This window comes from Ranitomeya variabilis, chromosome 2 (assembly GCF_051348905.1).
Source record: "Ranitomeya variabilis isolate aRanVar5 chromosome 2, aRanVar5.hap1, whole genome shotgun sequence".
In the NCBI taxonomy this organism is placed as follows: domain Eukaryota; kingdom Metazoa; phylum Chordata; class Amphibia; order Anura; family Dendrobatidae; genus Ranitomeya; species Ranitomeya variabilis.
In genome coordinates this window covers 65,320,027-65,342,531 of record NC_135233.1, presented here as the reverse complement: position 1 = coordinate 65,342,531, position 22,505 = coordinate 65,320,027, and the positions used below count along the sequence as shown (strand labels likewise).

Sequence of the window (22,505 nt, the reverse complement as noted above, 5' to 3'; positions counted from 1 at the left end):
AACCCTATAGAGAACCTTTGGAGAATCATCTAGCAAAAGATCTATAAGGGTGGGAGGCGCTTCACATCAAAACAACAGCTCTGGGAGGCAATTCTGACTTCATGCAAAGAAATACAAGCAGAAACTCTCCAAAAACTCACAAGTTCAATGGATACAAGAATTGTGAAGGTGATATCAAAGAAGGTGTCCTATGTTAGGCTACTTTCACACTAGCGTCGTGCACTGCACGTCGCTATGCGTTCTTCTGTAGAAAAAACGCATCCTGCAAAAGTGCTTGCAGGATGCGTTTTTTCCTCCATAGACGTGAATTAGCGCCGCAGTGCGACGCATTGCCACACGTCGCAACCGTCGTGCGACGGTTGCGTCGGACCGTCGGCACAAAAAAACGTTACATGTAACTTTTTTTGTGCGTTGTGTGCAGCAATTCTGACCGCGCATGCGCGGCCGGAACTCCGCGCCCTCCTCCCTGGAGCTCAGAATGGGGCGGCGGATGCGTGGAAAAACAGCATCTGCGGCCCCTGTTGTGCGGCACTTCCACACTATGCGTCGGTGCGCTACAACGTCGCATAGCGACGTGCAGTGTACGACGCTAGTGTGAAAGTAGCCTTAACATGTAACTTGGCCTGTTAGGATGTTTTGGAGTTAAATAGCTTTTTTGTTCAGTGAACGTGACCTCCTAATGCTGCAAATTCCACAAATGAGCATTTTCAGTTCTTTACAACATATCAAATGTTTAGAAATTCTACTGTGCCTAATAATTTGGAACAGTGCATTCTGAGTTTTTATTCATTTTGGAGATTATACTGTTATCATTGGGAGGTTTTGTTCAATAAAATTCGATGTATAGTTAACAGGTGATGACTTTTATTAGACTGACTGTCATTTGCACCGACCATTTAGGAAAATCTGAGAAAAATTTCATTTGCATAATAATTTGGAACATGGTGTATGTTTGAAGCAAGATATGTGGGTGGGAAAAGGTTGAAAAGTTCCAGGGGGGCGAATACTTTCTCATGGCACTGTATTTACATACAATTAAATTGCATTTTATTGCGTGAAATAAGTATTTGACCACCTACTAACCAGCAAGAATTCTGGCTCTTACAGACCTGTTAGTTTTTCTTTGAGAAGCCTCTTACTCGCCACTCATTACCTGTATAAAAGACAGCTCGGCAGTATATGAAATATTTATTTTCCACACTGTATGTGGTCATTGGAAAGTGTAATAATATCAGCCTTGTGTATTCCTTCACCACTAATATCAACAAAACTAAAGTCTTAGACCATTTCTTTGTGTTTGCTTTAGTTATTTGTACATACAGGGGCATGACTATCTCTTTTAGGGCTGTGCATTTAGTGTATATAGCTTTCCATGAGCAGGTGTCTGAGCAATCATGTCTGGGTCCTGCTATGCCCTCGTCTATTGCGGCCTCCTGGCACAGAGGGGATTATTACTTGAGACGTGACTATCCCGATTGGGTCACCTTGTTGCGGTGGGATGGCTTTTACTCTTTTTTTTTTTTATCAAAACAGCATCAACAAAGTACCCCATGTTATTTACACGTACTATTACTATTTACTTTCTGCAGGGTATTTGCTCACGTTGTTTTATCTTAGGTTATGTTTGTTAATGCCACAGTGAGAATATGCACCTACAGTACAGACCAAAAGTTTGGACACACCTTCTCATTTAAAGATTTTTCTGTATTTTCATGACTATGAAAATTGTACATTCACACTGAAGGCATCAAAACTATGAATTAACACATGTGGAATTATATACTTAACAAAAAAGTGTGAAACAACTGAAATTATGTTTTATATTTTAGGTTCTTCAAAGTAGCCACCTTTTGCTTTGATGACTGCTTTGCACACTCTTGATGAGCTTCAAGAGGTAGTCACCGGGAATGATTTTCACTTCACAGGTGTGCCCTGTCAGGTTTAATAAGTAGGATTTCTTGTCTTATAAATGGGGTTGGGACCAGCAGTTGTGTTGTGCAGAAGTCTGGTGGATACACAGCTGATAGTCCTACTGAATAGACTGTTAGAATTTGTATTATGGCAAGAAAAAAGCAGCTAAGTAAAGAAAAACGAGTGGCCATCATTACTTTAAGAAATGAAGGTCAGTCAGAAAAAGTGGGAAAACTTTGAAAGTGTCCCCAAGTGCAGTTGCAAAAACCATCAAGCGCTACAAAGAAACTGGCTCACATAAGGACCACCCCAGGAAAGGAAGACCAAGAGTCACCTCTGCTTCTGAGGATAAGTTTATCCGAGTTACCAGCCTCAGAAAAAGCAGGTTAACAGCAGCTCAGATTAGACACCAGGTCAATGCCACACAGAGTTTTAGCAGCAGACATCTCTACAACAACTGTTAGGGCTTGTTTCCACTTGCGAGAAACACATCCGTGTCTCGCATGTGAAAACCAAGCTCTGGCACCGGCACTTGGGAGTGGAGCGTGCAGCTCCCTGTGTTGCTATGCGGCCGCACGCTCCGCTCTGGAGTGCCGGCGCCAGAGCTTGGTTTTCAAATGCGAGACACGGACGTGTTTCTTGCAAGTGGAAACAAGCCCTTAAGAGAAGACTTTGTGCAGCAGGCCTTCATGGTAAAATAGCTGCTAGGAAACCACTAAGGACAGGCAACAAGCAGAAGAGACTTGCTTGGGCTAAAGAACGCAAGGAATGGACATTAGACCAGTGGAAATCTGTGCTTTGGTCTGATGAGTCCAACCACCGTGTCTTTGTGCGACGCAGAAAAGGTGAACGGATGGACTCTACATGCCTGGTTCCCACCGTGAAGCATGGACGAGGAGGTGTGATGGTGTGGGGGTGCTTTGCTGGTGACACTGTTGGGGATTTATTCAAAATTGAAGGCATACAGAACCAGCATGGCTACCACATCAGCTTGCAGCGGCATGCTATTCCATCGTTTGCGTTTAGTTGGCCCATCATTTATTTTTCACAGGACAATGACCCCAAACACACCTCCAGGCTGTGTAAGGGCTATTTGACCAAGAAGGAGAGTGATGGGGTGCTACGCCAGATGACCTCGCCTCCACAGTCACCAGACCTGAACCCTATCGAGATGGTTTGGGGTGAGACGAACCGCAGAGTGAAGACAAAAGGGCCAACAAGTGCTAAGCATCTCTGGAAACTCCTTAAAGATTGTTGGAAGACCATTTCCAGTGACTACCTCTTGAAGCTCATCAAGAGAATGCCAAGAGTGTGCAAAACAGTCATCAAAGCAAAAGGTGGCTACTTTGAAGAATCTAGAATATAAGACATATTTTCAGTTGTTTCACATTTTTTTGTTAAGTATATAATTCCACATGTTTTAATTCATAGTTTTGATGTCTTCAGTGTGAATGTACAATTTTCATAGTCATGAAAATACAGAAAAATCTTTAAATGAGAAGGTGTGTCCAAACTCTTGGACTGTACTGTACACGTTGCACTTATATCAACCCATGTTCCAGCTCATTTTTTGGGGTTTTGCCCAGTTGGTTGAGAATATAAAATTTACATCATTAACAGAAAGAATAAGTTGGGAACGGAGGGGCACAGAAAAAAGAAAATAAATATTGTTCCAGAATCAATGGCGCTCTGGCAATTAGAAGAGGTACTCAAGAGGAGTTTAAACAAAAAGAAAAAAAAAAAAGTGAAAAGGTCTCTCTAAAGAAAATATGCCACCTACAGCTGTTTACTTCCATCAATGATTACCTGTCCAGTGGTGAACACAAGAATATGACAGTCCACCGGCTCCAAAACTGCTGTACGGTTTGCCTGTGATCATTAATCTTCAGTGAGGGAAAACCTGGCTGATGTGAGTTTTCTGAAAACCATAAGACCGGGAGCCCAGATCCGGAACTAGCAGCGCTTTGGACGCAGCATCTCTGGATCATGGGCACATACCCTAAGGGTACATGCACACGTCACCTATTAGATGCTGGTGTAACAGCCGAATATTCCAAAATGAAGATGTTTCAGGAAAATGCATGTGGTGTTTTTCTTAAAGCATCTTCTTTTATGAATATGAACAGCCTACTTCTGACAACCACTTCCTGGCTTTTGAAACCTGAAGCATTTAAAAGAAATGACAAAGAAGGAACATGTGCACAGCAATGTCGTTTTCACATCGCCGTGCTTTATGTTTATTCTTTGTAGTTTCGTTTTTTTGTTTTACGCTTTTTCAGACAGGTACCAGGCAGAATCTGAAGGCAAATTAAATCATGTGAACAAACCCTCGAGGACTTATTTGCACAGTAAATATTTCATGAGGATAAATGTGTTATGTATTTGTGGGGCAATATGTTGTAGAGTACAAGGCTGACCCTCAGTGTGGATTTGTAGGTTCAAATGAAGGGAGTTCACATGAGTATTGACCCAAGGCAGGGGAGTTTTCTGTGTGGCTAGAGACAAACATTTGCAAAAATAAATGTCTGTGTCTGCTCTCGCCATCAGTGCGCCAGCCGCGTGTCCGCTCTCGCCATCAGTGCGCCAGCCGCGTGTCCGCTCTCGCCATCAGTGCGCCAGCCGCGTGTCCGCTCTCGCCATCAGTGCGCCAGCCGCATGTCCGCTCTCGCCATCAGTGCGCCAGCCGCATGTCCGCTCTCGCCATCAGTGCGCCAGCCGCGTGTCCGCTCTCGCCATCAGTGTGGTTTTCACTGGTGGATAAATAAACGCTTCACCTATACTTTACAATGTTAAGCACGGACAGTAATTCCATAATGCTGTGCTGTACATATTTTTCACAGACCCATTGTATTGGCCCTTGCCTTCTGTGCTGCTGGGAAAAAAAAAAAAAAAAAAAAGGTGTGTGTGTGTTTTGCACAAACACATGATCTGTGGAAAACAAGGACATGTGAACAGCAGCATGAATTATAAAAGGTTACATGTTGTATCTGTGAAAAAACAGAACAAAAGAAAAACAGATACAACAAGTGTATGCAACACAGACATCTGAATGAGGACATCTGAATGAGGCCCAAGAGCAATTTGTCGGCCATTTTCGGAGCTGCTGAAATCTACATGCAAAAAATTCTGCATGACCCTGAGAGTAAAACACCATCATAGAAATAATCCCCTTATAGTGCAGCCTAAAAAAATCCCCTCTATAATGAAATAATTACAGCTCATAGACAGAAGCCTGGACACTTCTGCCTGGAATCCGACCGATCGAGATCTTGTATTTGCTTTCCAGTGTCTCGCTCTGGAAAATTACAAGCCTGGTGAATATTTCAGAAGGAAGGATCAGGTGCCACCTGCTAGTCGCACCTCTCCCCCTGAGCCAAAAGTAACTCCCTCCCAGAGATGCACGGAGCAGACACCAGGAGCGGGGGCTCAGACACATAACAGATGAAAGGAAGAAATACTGCATTGCTTCTTGTGTTATATTGCATTACAATGTATCCTCTTTTCTCTAAATATTTACCACGAGAAGTGTAAAGACTGCCACATGTCACTGCTGTGGTAATTCTGCTGCTAAGGATTTCACATAAAGTTCTTTCTAAGGCATTAAATACCCCAAAATTAATCCGCTAAGTGAGATATGCCAATAGAAAAGTACAGAAGTAAGCAAACTGCCTGTACAGAGCTGCCTGTGCCAGCGACACAGTGTGATCAGATCTATGGCACCAAATGTTGGCACAGGAAGAAACGCTGCACATGTACTGTGTTACTGGAGCTCTATATCTAGGTGCGAAAGCCAATTAAAGTAACGATGTCCTCAGGATTCACCATGGGAGATCGGCTGAAGGACGCCAATGAAAAGTCTTTTTCAGAATCTAGCATGATCTGGAAGGAAGAACGTAATATGGTCGTAGTACAGGGAGGCAAGCACCAGAACAGGCACTACCCTGCACGGTGCATGGATGCCACTGGAGAGGATAATAAAGCAGGAGATTTGGGCTCAAGGACATAAAACAGATCACAGGACACATACGACATGCAAATTGCCAGATCAGACGTCAATATGATTTTCTATTCAAACATCTAAGCAAGTAAACTGGAAAGTAGGAAATAATATTAAAAACGTGTGAAAATTATTATCACCGGCAAAAATTAAGGGGTTGCGTATGGGAATGATATGGTGCACCGTTATCACATACACCGGACCTTACATCTGTCCATGCTCCAATTACTGGGATTGCAGGAGATATGCAGTATAAGGGTCCAGCATGGACTTTCCTGCAAGATGTACCCTAAAAGGCATCTCCCATAACTCAGAGAAGTGAGTGGATGGCTACAAATTACGTTCAGGGGCATAAAACTAAAATCTTTCCATATAGTTCTGACTGGTATATAGCCATGTAGTGCTAAGGCTACATTCACACAGATGTTGCGGTTCTCAGCATATTGTGGCCATGAGTGCACCGTGTGCTTATCTTCATCACAGAGAAGGAAAGCTTATAATTTACGGTAGCTCTGTGCCGTGTGTTTACTGAGAAATCCTCCATGGAGTCACACAGGAAGTTTTTGAGCTAAACTTATAAGTGGTTCAAAAAAAAAAAAAAAAAGGGTTGGTGTCTTGCAATCATGTGAACCAGAATAGGTACCAACCAGCAGGCAACCTACAGTGCACAGAACCTGTTGCTAGACACCACCATGCCTTACCCAAAAATAAGAATGTAAGAATATCCAGGGCTGTAGTTACACTTGACGCTGTGAATACTGACATAGGAGTGGTGGACAATTCCTTCGGTGGCCCTGGGCCCTCTCCTCCATCTGATGCCACATCTACACCATCAGGCTGGAGTCCCACATGCAGATTTTGTGGCAGGATTTTTTTTTTGTGCCAAAATAAGATGTGGATCCAAGAAGAAGTAAAAATAATAGAAATACTGACATTAGGCCACAATTTTGCATCCACCTATTAGTTTATATCTGAAAAGCGTATGTGCACATGACATCACTCAGACACTCAAAACAATGAACGTCTGCATTTCTATGGAAAAATCACTTGATGTGCACATGTTCGGGCTTTTGAGTCTTTTAACAGCATCAGGTTTCCAAAGATGCCGAGCAGTTAAAAGCAGTGAGCGGATTATTCTTCAGGAGACCCGCTACACTTTACAACACAGGTCAATGAGAAAGCTGAAATGACACCTGGAATACGACAGGCCATCTTTTTGAGCATTTTTGAAACTGCTAGCTGATTCTTCATTGTTAAATGGAGAAGAAAAAAAACAAAAAAAACAGCAGTTTAAAAAAAAAAAAAAAACAATGGAAAACTGCTTGGGAAAAACAAAACAAAACGCTGTTAGTCAGAAATAGACAATGCAAACAGGTAATGACCAAAAAGACGTAAAATTAAATAAATATACAATTCTCTAGGGGAAAAAACAAAAAACAAAACACACCAACGTGTCCAATTTAATTTTCTTGAAGTTTAAAAGATGTTGTGTGCACATACCCCAAGTGTGACTCCAGAAGGTGTTTACTTTCCACAAAATACAAACAGAAAACCAACACTACTGCTATAAAGCCTCACTCAGGATGTCCATGACCCGATGACAGGCCGAGGCATGGACCGGCAGAGGGTCTCCTGACATCCTCATATAGGTCTATGACCCCCAGCCAGTCTATACATTACAGCTGGCACTCAGACAGTGGTACACAGATGTCTGAATTTGGCCTAAATGGGACGCTCCTCTGCTGAGACCCCAGCAATCATGTCTGTTGACTGCACACAATGGCTGCCTTCCATTACCCCCCCAAAAAAAAAAACAACGCAGCATAGCCATGCATGTGCTGCAAACACGACACGTAGAGGTGCGCAGAGCTTTGCCCACATTATTTGGCCATACTCTTACTGGCCCAACAAAATGGCTGGGATTTTTGGAAATATTATCCACATGTTTTGTAGCAAGTCTGCAGCAAAATGATCAGCGCAGAGGATTTGACATCAGGAAGATGTCATATTATTCCGTAGATTTCCACAGTGGAGGTTATCTCTTTGCAGTGGAAAGTGAAATCTGTGGCAAATATGCAGAATTTCTGCAATAAAGTCTACCGCTCTCTTTGCTGGGAACAGTCCAGGGCACATGTACCCAGAGAGGGAACCTGACAGCAGCCTGCGGCTCAGGGGTCAACAATCAGCCCTTAGTTCTGGTCTACATCACTCTGGAACAATGAGTCCCGGATGACCAGTCCTAAGCCGGTCCCTGGTAGCTTGTCCCTGCCCCACCGCCAAAGACTGACAGGTCTCTCCCTAAACGTGTGTGTCTGGGGAAAGACCCATCAGTTGGGGGGATGGGGGCTCTTGAAAAAGTTGCATAGTCCCCGTCAGGCTTTTAGCAGTCTGTGAAACCCTATAGAGTAACGGTGCCGATCTCTGACCCACGGATTGGGCAGCAGGAATCTGCCGTCAGGATTCTGTTATTTATTATGCATGGTTTATATAGCGCCATGGTATTCCGCAGCACTTTACAGACGTCATCATCACTGTCTTGGATGGAGACCACAGCGTTCAGCATGGGACACTGACCCCCTTCACACCGAGGTTCTCCATGCCAGAAGACGGAGAGACGGCGCAGGGAGGAAACGGCGCAGGGTGGGACCGGCGCAGGGAGGAAACGGCGCAGGGTGGGACCGGCGCAGGGTGGGACCGGCGCAGGGTGGGACCGGCGCAGGGTGGGACCGGCGCAGGGTGGGACCGGCGCAGGGAGGAAACGGCGCAGGGAGGAAACGGCGCAGGGAGGAAACGGCGCAGGGTGGGACCGGCGCAGGGTGGGACCGGCGCAGGGAGGAAACGGCGCAGGGTGGGACCGGCGCAGGGTGGGACCGGCGCAGGGAGGAAACGGCGCAGGGAGGAAACGGCGCAGGGAGGAACAGATTTCCCTGGCAGGTGACATGGCAGGGTAGCACACGGAGCGGTCAGAGCAGTAGAGCGATGAGTAGCGCTATGGAGTTCCTGGAGGCCCCTGACACTGGAGCCAGGGCTCGGCATTGGAGCTGCAGTACCCCACACAACCTGAAGACAGGGGTGGCGCTGCTTTTCTAGTCCTGTACGATCCCTTTACATTTCCTTCCTGGAGCCCCAGCAGCAGCACTAGACCCGGAGCTCAGCAGTCAGTCCGGGGAGAACACCGGAGGAAGTGACGGGCAGAAGTTGTCAGAGCTGCCATGTTGTGTACGCGGAGTCACAGATGTAAACAGCCGGATCTCACCTTGCCCCCTTCTCCGGGGCCGCACAGCTCGGACTTGGCGCTCATGTCTGTCCCCGGTACAGTCGCGACTCTCCACCACTCGGTAATGCTCTAGTCTCCAGCTCCACCTGCCAGTCCTCCAGATAACCCCGAACCCAGGAAGCGGCAACAACACCAGCAGCAGCAGCAGCACTCAGCCTCCACCTCCGCCTCCTCCTGGATCCGCCTTCCCGTCATCCAACGCGTCCAGGAGGAGACGCTGAATCGCTGCGCAGGCGAAGACGGAAGTGGAGCAGCAAAGAAGGGCGGAAGAGTGCGAGCTGTCAGCCTCTCCTGCCAGTTGCTACGTCCCGTCCTACGACTCTCTGACGTCATCTTCAGGTGACTGACAGGAATTAGTGGGAGGATTGTGTCACGTGATTGGAAAGTCTGTGCGATGTGTACAGGCTGACGTCACTTCCGGCACGGAGCTGTAGCTGGCGGCTAGGGCGGAAGTGACGCACTCGTGGGGCCGGTGTGATGGCAGGAGACGGAGGCGGCTGGAGTGGTTGACAGGAGTCTGCGGGGACAATATGGTGAGAAGGAGCCGTCCTGGCAGTGTGCGCTGTGTGCGGCGTCACCTGGTGGTCGGTGCTCGGCTTTGTCCTGTCTTGTTTTCCTTTCCATCTCTCCCATCAGTGCTCATGTCCTAAGTCTGTGTCCGAATGCTGAATTCGGAAGGAGTCACATCAGACATTGAGGCCGCTGTGCTGTGCACCATGCTTTACACTGCATCTCTTCTTACAATTCCTGCTATGTGTCAGCATAATCCCAGAGTCCAGGACAAAGAAAAACCGATGTTGTCTGCCACAGCCCCCGCTCTTACTCAGTAAGCACTAATCTGTGGTCCCTTCTTATAAACAGCAGGAAATGTCCCCAGTGAGCACTCCGTGTTTCCTGCCATGTTTGGGGATGAGGCTGGTAGTGAGCTCTCCGTATTTCCTGCCATGTTTGGGGATGAGGCTGGTAGTGAGCGCTCCGTATTTCCTGCCATGTTTGGGGATGAGGCCGGTAGTGAGCGCTCCGTATTTCCTGCCATGTTTGATGATGAGGCCGGTAGTGAGCTCTCCGTATTTCCTGCCATGTTTGGGGATGAGGCCGGTAGTGAGCGCTCCGCATTTCCTGCCATGTTTGGTGATGAGGCCGGTAGTGAGCTCTCCGTATTTCCTGCCATGTTTGGGGATGAGGCCGGTAGTGAGCGCTCCGTATTTCCTGCCATGTTTGATGATGAGGCCGGTAGTGAGCTCTCCGTATTTCCTGCCATGTTTGGGGATGAGGCCGGTAGTGAGCGCTCCGTATTTCCTGCCATGTTTGGTGATGAGGCCGGTAGTGAGCGCTCCGTATTTCCTGCCATGTTTGGGGATGAGGCCGGTAGTGAGCGCTCCGCATTTCCTGCCATGTTTGGTGATGAGGCTGGTAGTGAGCGCTCCGTATTTCCTGCCATGTTTGGTGATGAGGCTGGTAGTGAGCGCTCTGTATTTCCTGCCATGTTTGGTGATGAGGCCGGTAGTGAGCGCTCCGTATTTCCTGCCATGTTTGGGGATGAGGCCGGTAGTGAGCGCTCCGTATTTCCTGCCATATTTGGTGATGAGGCCGGTAGTGAGCACTCCGTTTTTCCTGCCATATTTGGTGATGAGGCCGCATAGTAGTCGATGACTGTGAACGTCACTTCTTGCTTTTTTAGAACAGTTTTAACCCATTTGTAAATTAGTATGGGGTTTTGTTTCTGCTGGAAACCCCCTTTTAAAGAGTTTGTCCAGGATTAGAAGTCATGGAGCAAGAAATGTGAAAATAATCTTTACTCACCTGGTAAATCCCCAGCTGCACTGCAATCTCCGAGGCTCCTAATTAGCTGCAGTGGTGATCTGCAGAACATGACTGGTGGGGAATTACATGATGACGTTTAAAGGGAACCTGTCGCCCCGTTTTTTGAAGATGAGCTAAAAATAGCGTTAAATAGGGGCAGAGCTGGGCGTTACATTAGTGTCTTTGTGTGCCTTTATTACCCACCTATGCTGCCGAAATACCTTTGTAAAGTCGCCGTTTTGGGCTGTCACTCACGCTGGTCTGGTCATATGGGCGTGGTGACAGCGCTGTTTGTCCCCCAGATCCTGCTCATCATTCCGTTGGTGGCGTAGTTGTGTGCGCATGTCCAACAGAGAATATCCACTGCCCAGGTGATGAAAAAGAGCGCGGTCTGCGCTATTCAGCCGTTTACCGGTGGGCGCGGCCATCTTTCTGTGGCCGCGCGTGCGCAGATGGAGCGCTCTGCTGCCCGGGGCTTCAGGAAAATGGCCGCGGGATGCCGCGCGTGCGCAGATGGAGAACGGCTGAATAGCGCAGACCGCGCTCTTTTTCATCACCTGGGCAGTGGATATTCTCTGTTGGACATGCGCACACAACTACGCCACCAACGGAATGATGAGCAGGATCTGGGGGACAAACAGCGCTGTCACCACGCCCATATGACCAGACCAGCGTGAGTGACAGCCCAAAACGGCGACTTTACAAAGGTATTTCGGCAGCATAGGTGGGTAATAAAGGCACACAAAGACACTAATGTAACGCCCAGCTCTGCCCCTATTTAACGCTATTTTTAGCTCATCTTCAAAAAACGGGGTGACAGGTTCCCTTTAACGTAGTTTTTTGAAGAAACCTCTTTAAATATGTAAGATGTCACTTGTGTAGGGGCAGATCACAACATTTGTGTCTATGTACAGCGTAAAGCTGCAGGCACATTATAGTACCAAAAAAACTAATCCGTGCTCCAAAAAGAGTAAAATCAAAAACCACCAAAGCAGAGAACGCACAATAAAAAGATATATCTTTATTAAGAAATAATGACCATAGAAAAGCATACAATAAACGTGCATGTATCAAGGTATGCATACCTTGATACGTGCACATTTATTGTATGCTTATGACGTATGGATCACACTTTAATTTTTAATCTGCAGCGTCAAAAAACCTGCGTTTTTATTTCTTTTCTTGACATTTAATATATGGGTTAAATAATTTTATATTTTCATAGATCAAGTTTTCTGAAGATGGAAATACTAAATATGCTTTCTTTATTATTATTATCTTTAATTGTCGAGAAGGTGAGGGATTCAAGTTAAGATTTTATTTAAAGCACCGCTCCAGTGTTTTGGTTTTTTATTGCAGCTCTGGAGTGGTGCTACTAATCTAAGTTCCCTTCCCCTGGTATTATAGTTATCAGCAACCGCCTTCATCTTTAATCAGCGCTGCTTCGGTCGGGCCCCAGCAGTTTGTGACCTGAATTGCCCCAGTGTTTTATGGGCGAGCCAAAAGTCACTTCTCAATATAAGTCTGTGACAGCCAGAATGCGGCCCTCATCGACCGAAGATGGCAGCTGGTAAGTATATTACTAGGGTCAGGGAACTTGCATTAGTGGCACCACTCCAGTGCTGAAATGAAAAAAAGGAGGACAAAGAAAACCCTGCTTTGATATTTTTATTTCTAGACATCTTATTGGATTTCAACCTGCTATCATTTTTAGAATATAGGACAAGGTGTGGTGTCCTTTAATCGGGGACTGAGCATAACATTCAGGTAACTAATATTTTTGTTTTGTTCTTTTTAGGTCTGTTACATATCTTCCAGATTCGTTAACAAACAGAATCTTATGCCAGGTGAGAATGATCCTTCCATTCACTGCAGTGTACTGTCTTCTGCGTCATCTCGCTGCAGTATCACAGTGGCCATGTACATTCTTCCTACTGGGTCTGTCTCTATGGGAATGTAAAGGCTAAAGCTGGAGGAACACATAGTGTATCGCACATCACGTTTAGATAATATCAGGTGTGGCACAGGATACTTTTTTGGGCTCTGTGGAAGAATGGAGGCTGCTTTGCAGTTCAAAGTGACATTAAAACTATGTATACTGCTTTTTGGTTATGTTTTTATTCCATGTCCTATTGAGAATACCATGGGTTTTTTCACGTTTCTAGTCATTGAAATGAAAATGAAAAGTTGCAAGTGTCCTAAATTAGCAAATAAAAATCCAGTTCTGCGTTCCCTCAGATTACTATGGCCTCAGAATTCAATATCTTGAACATAAAATGGCCCAGGAAAGACTATTGTAACATAAAGGGGTTTAATCTTAATCACTCACTTTGTAGAACAGGCGGGCACGGCTCCTCTGCTTCCCGACTCCTGTTTGCCAGAGGGAACTGCGCTCCCAATTAATTGATCATTCAGACCAGCAAAATAAAAACCGGTTGGTCGCAACCAAAGTAATACTTGGGATGTGATAAAATGTGTGTGCTTTTTTTGCATGTACACGGCAGTATTGCTCTCGGAACAATGTTAGTCTATGGGGCCATGCTCATGTCAGATTTCTTTGCCTGGCCCAAGCCGAGCTGAGAAAAAAAATCACTGCATGCCCGAGTTTGATCCGATATTGGGTTCACTCTCTTCAATGCAAATGAATGACTGTGTGAAAACCATCGGACTGCACTCAGTTGACATCGCAGTGCAGTCTGGTTTCCACAGACTGACAGAATGGAGACATTTTCTTCTCCTCATCTAAGAGAATCAGGTCACACTCTGATCAAAGATCAGTGAGTCATTTGCATATTCGACCCAATTGTCTCGGATAAGAGAATACACGGTCAGCTACACCTATCCTAATTGTGCAGTTCACACCAGCAGCATGGTTGTGCCTTTGGACCAAACTGTGCACCCTGTAATGCTGCAATGAGAGGCATCTTTTACTCTGCAGCATCAGAGGAGCTCTGGGGGACTGGAGCAGGTCGGATCAAGTAATCCGGCCAGTTTCAGAGCAGCGCTTGCAATCTCTAGACCAAGATGTTGTTAGCGCTGCGCTCTTTGCTTGGGAGACTGGACAACACTGGTAAAGGAGTAGTAGACTATAACATTAAAAATCCCTCTGTTCTTGAGAATGGACAGGAGTTTTAGTAAGATATCAGTTGTAAAGTTGATTATTTTTGCAGTCGATGAACTTGAGATTAACCCTTTAACATATTGTTTTTTTACTGTGTCTTTCTTTTCCAGCAACGGTTTCCTGAGCTGTTCACCTGCGTCAGCGTTTATAGACTGTACCATGAGAATGGCCGGACAGTTCCGGAGCTACGTGTGGGATCCCGTCCTCATCATTTCTCAGATTACACTGATGCAGTTCATCTACTATGGCTTCCTGGGCCTCTGGATTGCATTACTGGACTTGTTGGTTCACTACAGCCCTTCCCTTGACCAGCTATTTAATCATGAGCTCTTGGGCTTTTCTTCTGTTCACGGGAGGATCACCATGATGGCTTTCATCTTAAACTCTTTGACCTGTGCTCTGGGACTACTTTACTTTATCCGCAGAGGAAAGCAGTGTCTGGATTTCACTGTGACAGTCCATCTTTTTCACATGTTGGGATGTTGGATATATAACGCTCACTTCCCGAGTACGATCACTTGGTGGCTGCTGATGTTTGTCTGCATTGGCCTAATGGCAGTGACTGGCGAGTATCTGTGTCTGCGGACTGAACTCAATGAGATACCCCTCAGCTCTGCACCCAAGTCTAATGTGTAGGCTTTTTTTTTTTAACCCTTCGTACCCTTCAGATGTTTCAGTATTTATACTCCGCACGGTTAGATCTGCTAATGGTTTCTGGAGTTCGGTTAAAACTACTTCTAGAAATAAAGCTATGGAATAATTGAGATGATGGAGTATACAAGCTGTGCGCACGTCTGAGTATGGTTTGTTCAGCACTTGCATTGAACACCCAAAGTTTTACTTTTATTATGATATTTTCTATCCTTTGTTACATCTATGACCACCCTGGATTTTTTTTTTTTATTGTAGATTTTTTTTTCTGTCTTCTCAAACTTGCAAGAACTTTCCTGGAGGAGATTTAAAGGTTTCAGCATCTTTATATTTAATACAAGCACATTTCTACCAGCAAACTAATAGAGACGCCAAAAATGATCATGTCTGATAGGTAACCAACTGGTGTAGCACATAGTTGACATAGTCACATATGACGTACGGATGACCATAAACGTCAAGGGAGGAGAGAGGTGATGGATGAACAGAGGTTGAGCTGAAACAAGAAAAGAGACAGCAAGACAGCACAATAGAGGTTTTAGTTTCTTATAGTAAGGCCTCATTCTCACATCCAGTGGTCTCGTGTGAGTGCTGTCTGTGGTTTTCACGGATGTCACTCGTACCTCTGATAGTCTCTGGGACAATTCAGATGTCTGTGACTTTCCACAAACTGACAGATCTGTTCAAAATCATTGAGACATGTCAGATTTTGATAGGAGTGTCGGATCAAAGTCAGGAAAACAAGTCCATAGGTCGGTGAAAAAAATCGGACTGCATTTGGAGCACCCAAATGTAAAATTGATGGATAGCATTTCCCAGGTGTAGAAAATATGGGGAAAAAAATCCTTTATTGCTACATGCGCATGATAAAGCTACATTTCAACCATTCAGGTCTTTCGAAATGTTGCTTTATGGGCAGGAAGCAATAAAGGAATTTTTTCCGTCTTTTCTACCCCTAGTGAGTGTTTTGGGTTTTTTTTACAAGACCTCGGATGATATCAGAGCGTGGGCCAATTTTCACAGACTGTCAGAATAGAGAAGGTGCAGTAACTCCCCCCCCCCACGTATGAGAAAAACTGATGACGCTTGGACCAAACTCTGACATATAAATAAGTCTACGTTCACATTTGCGGTCTGCGCCGCAGCGTCGCCGCATGCGTCATGCGCCCCTATATTTAACATGGGGGCGCATGGACATGCGTTGCACTTGCGTTTTGCGACGCATGCGTCACTGCGGCGCACGCGTCCGGGCGCAGAGGACGCAGCAAGTTGCATTTTTGCTGCGTCCAAAATCAATCAAAAAAAGGACGCATGCGTCGCAAAACGCAGCGTTGTGCATGCGTTTTGCTGCGTTTTTGTGTGCGTTGCGTCGCCGACGCTGCGGCGCACAACGCAAATGTGAACGTAGCCTAAATCAGTCCGATTTTCGCACACATGGAAAATACTGACATGTGTATGATTCACACAGCTGTGTTTTGGTGGCAGACTACAGACCTCATGGCACGGACTGGCCGCAGGACTCCTTATGCGAACTCAACAGCGTTATAGGCATATATAAAAAAACACCAAAGTTGAGCTTGGTTTGAGTTGGTATACATGTAAAACATAGACGCATGTTCACATTGGCCATAAAATATACAAAATCTATAAGAAACAAAATGAGCAAAAACCCTGCTGTAACTAAATAAGTAAAAAGCAAAAGTGCATTTAAATGACATAGGGTTCTTAGTTATACTTGTTTTGATCAAAAATGGCATAAAAGCCATCCCACCGTGACAAGGTGACTCTGATCGGGGCGGTCCTACACTGTCTAATATTAACCCCTTCGCGCCAGCCGCCGTACTAGTACGGCGCTGCCGGCACTGCATTTGTGCCAGCCGTAGTACTAGTACGGCGGACCGATCACCGCGGTCTCGCACTGAGCGCCGCGGTGATCGGGTGCGGGTGTCAGCTGTATATGACAGCTGACACCCCGCAGCAATGCCAACGATCGGCGCTATCGCCAATCGCGGGCATTTAACCCCTCTGATGCTGCTGTCAATAGTGACAGCGGCATAGAGGTGGATCGCGCAGGGACGGGGGCTCCCTGCGCTCTCCCACCGGAGCAACGCGATGAGATCGCGCTGCTCCGGTGACCTGGAAGGAGTCCCCGGATCCAAGATGGCCGCGGGACTCCTTCCGGGTCACTTACTGACCTGGATTGCCGGCGCCTGATGAGAGCTGCTGAGAGCAGGCGCCGGCAAGCCTCTGTAAGTTGCCTGTCAGATCATTCATCTGACAGAGTGCTATGCACACTGTCAGATCAACGATCTGATATAAAACAGTGATGTCCCACCCTGGGACAATGGTAAAAAGTAAAAAAAAATTAATACAATGTATAAAAAAAAAAAAAAATCCCCAAATAAAGAAAAAGAAAACATTTCCCAGTAATTCCATTTATTTTTGTAAATAAAAAAAAACAATAAAAGTACACATATTTGGTATCGCCCCGTCCGTAACGACCTGCTCTATAAAACTATCCCACTAGTTAACCTCTTCAGTGAACACCGCAAAAAAAAAATATAAAAAGCAAGGCAAAAAAAAAACTTTATTATCATACAGGCGAACAAAAAGTGGAATAACACGCGATCAAAAAGACAGATATAAAGAACCATGGTACCGTTGAAAACGTCATCTTGTCCCGCAAAAAAAAAGCCACCATACAGCTTCATCAACAGAAAAATAAAAAAGTTATAGCTCTCAGAATAAAGCGATGCAAAAACAATTACAAATTTTTTTGTAAAATAGTTTTTATTGTGTAAAAGCGCCAAAACATAAAAAAAATTACATAAATGAGGTATCGCTGTAATCATACTGACCTGAAGAATAAATCTGCTTTATCAATTTTACCACACGTGGAACGGTATAAACGCCCCCCCCTAAAAAAAATTTTGTTCATTCCGCCTCCCAAAAATCGGAATAAAAAGCGATCAAAAAATGTCATGTGCCCGAAAATGGTAGCAATAAAAACGTCAACTCGTCCCGCAAAAAACAAGATCTCATATGACTCTGTGGGCCAAAATATGGATAAATTATAGCTCTCAAAATGTGGTGATGCAAAAACTATTTTTTGTAATAAAAAGCGTCTTTTAGTGTGTGACAGCTGCCAACCATAAAAATCTGCCAAAAAAACGCTATAAAAGTAAATCAAACCCCCCTTCATCACCCCCTTAGTTAGGGAAAAATAATAAAATTTTAAAAAATGTATGTATTTCCATTTTCCCATTAGGGTTAGGGTTAGGGCTACGGTTAGGGCTAGGGTTGGGGTTAGGGCTAGGGTTAGGGCTGGGGTTAAGGTTGGGGTTAGGATTTCAGTTAGAATTGGGGGGTTTCCACTGTTTAGGCACATCAGGGGCTCTCCAAACGCGACATGGCGTCCGATCTCAATTCCAGCCAATTCTGCTTTGAAAAACTAAAACAGTGCTCCTTCCCTTCCGAGTTCTCCTGTGCGCCCAAACAGTGGTCCCCCCCAACATATGGGGTATCAGCGTTCTCAGGACAAGTTGGACAACAACATTTGGGGTCCAATTTGTCCTGTTACCCTTGGGAAAATAAAAACGGGGCTAAAATATCATTTTCGTGGAAAAAAAAAACCTTTTTTATTTTCACAGCTCTGCGTTATAAACTGTAGTGAAACAATTGTTGGTTCAAAGTTCTCACAACACATCTAGATAAGTTCCTTGGGGGGTCTAGTTTCCAATATGGGGTCACTTTTGGGGGGTTTCTACTGTTTAGGTACATCAGGGGCTCTGCAAATGCAACATGACGCCTGCAGACCAATCTATCTAAGTCTGCATTTCAAACGGCGCTCCTTCCCTTCCGAGCTCTGACGTGCGCCCAAACAGTGGTTCCCCCCAATGTATGGGGTATCAGCGTACTCAGGTCAAATTGGACAACAACTTTTGTGGTCCAATTTCTCCTGTTACCCTTGGGGGAAAAAATAAATTGCGGGCTAAAACATCATTTTGTGGAAAGAAAAAATGATTTTTTTAATTTTCACAGCGCTACATTCTAAACTTTAGTGAAACAATTGGGGGTTAAAAGTGCTCACCACACATCTAGATAAGTTCCTTAGGGGGTCTTATTTCCAAAATGGGGTCCATTGTGGGGGGTTTCCACTGTTTAGGCATGTCAGGGGCTCTCCAAAGGCGACATGGGTTCCGATCTCAATTCCAGCCAATTTTGCATTGAAAAGTCAAACGGCGCTCCTTCCCTTCTGAGCTCTGCCATGCGCCCAAACAGTGGTTTATCCCCATATATGAAGTATCAGCGTACTCAGGACAAATTGCACAACAACTTTTGAGGTCCAATTTATCCTGTTACCCTTGGGAAAATAAAAAATTTGGGGCAAAAAGATCATTTTTTGTGAAAATTAATGACATTTTTTTTACGGCTCTACATTATAAACTTCTGTGAAGCACTTGGAGGTTCAAAGTGCTCACCACACATCTAGATTAGTTCCTTAGAGGGTCTACTTTCCAAAATGGTGTCACTTGTGGGGGTTTCCACTGTTTAGGCACGTCAGGGGCTCTCCAATCGAGCCATGGGTTCCGATCTCAATTCCAGCAAATCTTGCATTGAAAAGTCAAATGGCGCTCCTTCCCTTCAGAGCTCTGCCATGTGCCCAATCAATGGTTTACCCCAACATGTGGGGTATCGGCGTACTCAGGACAAATTGTACAACAACTTTTGTGGTCCAATTTCTCCTGTTACCCTTGGTAAAATAAAACAAATTGGATCTGAAGTAAAAATTTTGTGAAAAAAAAGTTAAATGTTCAATTTTTTTTAAACATTCCAAAAATTCCTGTGAAGCACCTGAGGGGTTAATAAACTTTTTGAATGTGGTTTTGAGTACCTTGAGGGGTGCAGTTTTTAGAATGGTGTCACTTTTGGGCATTTTCTGTCATAGACCCCTCAAAGTCACTTCAAGTGTGAGGTGGTCCGTAAAAAAAATGGTTTTGCAAATTTTGTTGCACAAATGAGAAATCGCTGGTCAACTTTTAACCCTTATAACTCCCTAACAAAAAAAAAATTATGTTTCCAAAATTGTGCTGATGTAAAGCAGACATGTGGGAAATGTTGTTTATTAACTATATTATGAGATATAACTCTAATTTAAGGGCATAAAAACTAAAAGTTTGAAAATTGCTAAATTTTCATAATTTTTGACAGATTTTTGTTTTTTTCACAAATAAATGCAAGTCATATCGAAGAAGTTGTACCACTATCATGAAGTACAATATGTCACGAGAAAACAATGTCAGAATCACCAGGATCCATTGAAGCGTTTCAGAGATATAACCTCATAAAGTGACAGTGGTCAGAATTGTAAAAATTGGCCCTGTCACTTAGGTGAAAACAGGCTTCGGGGTGAAGGGGTTAAAAACCTTACCATGTGTCAGAGTTGACCTCAGTGTGTGTAAGGGCAGAAAAAAAACGGACCGCGTCCCAACCAGTAGACTCCAGTCTGGGGAGGCCTTTAAGTGTAATTTCCAGCTCAGAAAAGGGAGGCCACACCCCGGTTTGTGTAGAATGAAAAAATACAAGGAAAAGACACAAAAGTTGAGTTGGTATACATGTAAAACATAAACGCATCTTCACATTGGCCATAAAACATGCAAAACCTACAAGAAACAAAATGAGCAAAAACCCTGCTGTAACTAAGTAGGTGGGATGGCTTTTATGCTGTTTTTGATCAAAAACAGTATTACTAAGAACTGTTATTTAAATGCACTTTTGCTTTTTACTTATTTAGTTACAGCAGGGTTTTGCTCATTTTGTTTCTTGTAGGTTTTATAGGCATATATGTAAAGAGCGGTCGAATTCAAGTCGGTCTGTACGTGGCCCGTTAAACTCGATGTGTGAATCCTTTGTCAAGGTCTACAACATGTCTTTTTGTTTCGTTTTTATTTCCACAAGTCGAAGTAGAAGTGCAGCTTACGTGAAATTTTATGTGATTCAAAATTAAGAAAAAATCCTTTTCCCATTAAAACCTGATTTTAAAAGTGACCGTCATTTATTTTTTCCATTAATGAAGTCACCTGAAAATTTGAAATTTTTTTTTTAATACATCTTATCAGATAAATCTGCTTCTTTCTCTTTCTGGACTGATCTTTATCTCTCAATATTCTCTATTTACAAGTAATATCTGTTGTCAGTGATAGAGATGGGTGATGGCAGTTGGTGCTGATAAAGTTCTATGGAGATGGGAGGAGGAAAAGCTGCTAGAGGCAAAACCCAGACTTCAATGTCTCCTTGACCAGGCACATTTTCCGGGTTTTATTGTATATGTTCTTTTAACAGCTCTGTAAAAAAAAAAAAAAATCTCCTTTTTTTTCCGCAAAACACAAGGCTTAATTTGTCATTTTTACATTGCTTTTTTATTATGCCGATATCGGGAGGGACATGTAAAGAGAAATAGGAAGTGTGTGACTATTTTCATCAATTTTTTTTTTTTTTTTGTTCTGACTACAAAGGACCACCAGGAAACATTCTAAATTGCATTCCTCTTTCCATGTAAATTATTTTATATATTAGGCATTTTCTTTTTCGATGGTGTTCGACAGCCGCCACACATGCAGGGATTCCCTATCGATCATCCGCAAGACATGCAGCTGCCTCTACTCGAACATTAGTATTCGAGCACGCGGAAGATACTCTGTTGGCACCCAAGCGTGCTCGCTCATCACTACATATTTATAATAAAGGTATCATCCTATACGTGTGAGTGGATAAGATTTGTTAATGTTTCACCCACTTTGCTGCTGCTGTAAAGGTACATTAAATCTGCACCATTCCCGCTAGATGTGAATGGAGCTAGCGGTTTACTACAGCAGCTAAATGGAATGAGAAATATTTGGTTGTAAGGAAATAAATACAGTTTTACATTCCTTGTTAATATTTTTCTGGGTTTGTAACTATTTCAACTTCTCTTGATGAAATTACCACCACGATTTCTTTTTTTGGGGGGGGGGGTTCTTTAAGGCGTTCCCAGTATGGACTAGAAGGAACCAAGCCCTTGCCAAGTCTGGCCCGAGCCATTGTTAAATTTGGGTCAGATCAGAAGGTCTGTTGCCAGTTTGGGAAACGCGGGCCGTAACATGGAACTTGGGCGTATGACTCTGGTCCAACACTGCTTCATATCCAAGAGGAGAGTTTGCAGACATCATTTCTATGTATTGTAGTCAGATTTTCCATGAATTTAGTTTTTCACTTTTATTTAGAGTCTTTATCTAACAGACTTTTGTGGCTTTTTACATATGAGAATGCGCGTGATTCGATTGTCATCATGGCTCCATATCTCATATTTAGTAATTCATTTTCTGAGGGCAGAATGCGATACAATAAATGAGACAAAAGAAGGAGAGGAAGTTTTTCTGTCATTTTTACAATTTAGATTTTTAGAAAAAAAAGTATAAAAGTAAATATTGTAAAAAAAAAAATTGGACAGAATCGTCTAAGAGACTGTCCACTTACCTACAACATATTCAATAATTAGGAGAGACCGCTCCCTTTGCACAAAGTCTTCTCATGAGTTGTGTATAGCGACTATTCTGTCTGGATTTTGTGTATTACTGTACCCGCAGATGCAACTTAACAAAATCTCATCCATTCAGCAGAGAAAATCTGTAACTTAAAGTGTTCAGTGATGCGGATTTGACATCTGCAACCTGTCAGTTTATGCTGCAGATCTTCAGAGTGGATTT

The 22,505-nt window shown here is 44.1% G+C and overlaps 2 protein-coding genes across 3 annotated transcripts in view; one reads left to right on the top strand and one right to left on the bottom strand.

Moving 5' to 3' along the window:
- Window positions 1–9,526, bottom strand: part of AFTPH (aftiphilin) — a 63,346-nt gene extending 53,820 nt beyond the window's left edge. Inside the window, exon 1 of one of the 2 annotated variants that reach the window (XM_077282517.1) lies at window positions 9,165–9,526. The gene's annotated coding sequence lies outside the window, so the exon portion shown is untranslated. The remainder of the gene's footprint in view (window positions 1–9,164) is intronic. The other variant, XM_077282518.1, reaches the window with a different exon arrangement.
- A 55-nt stretch (window positions 9,527–9,581) lies between these two features.
- On the top strand, window positions 9,582–14,873 carry SYS1 (SYS1 golgi trafficking protein). Its single transcript, XM_077282519.1, has 3 exons — window positions 9,582–9,718; window positions 12,787–12,835; window positions 14,220–14,873. Exon 3 carries the CDS (start codon window positions 14,269–14,271, stop codon window positions 14,743–14,745), a length of 477 nt encoding a protein of 158 aa, XP_077138634.1. The 5' UTR covers window positions 9,582–9,718; window positions 12,787–12,835; window positions 14,220–14,268; the 3' UTR covers window positions 14,746–14,873.
- The last annotated feature ends 7,632 nt before the right edge of the window (window positions 14,874–22,505 follow it).

Coding starts and splice junctions, on each gene's coding strand:
- SYS1 (XM_077282519.1), top strand. CDS start 14,269: ATGAGAATGGCCGGACAGTTCCGGAGCTACGTGTGGGATCCCGTCCTC.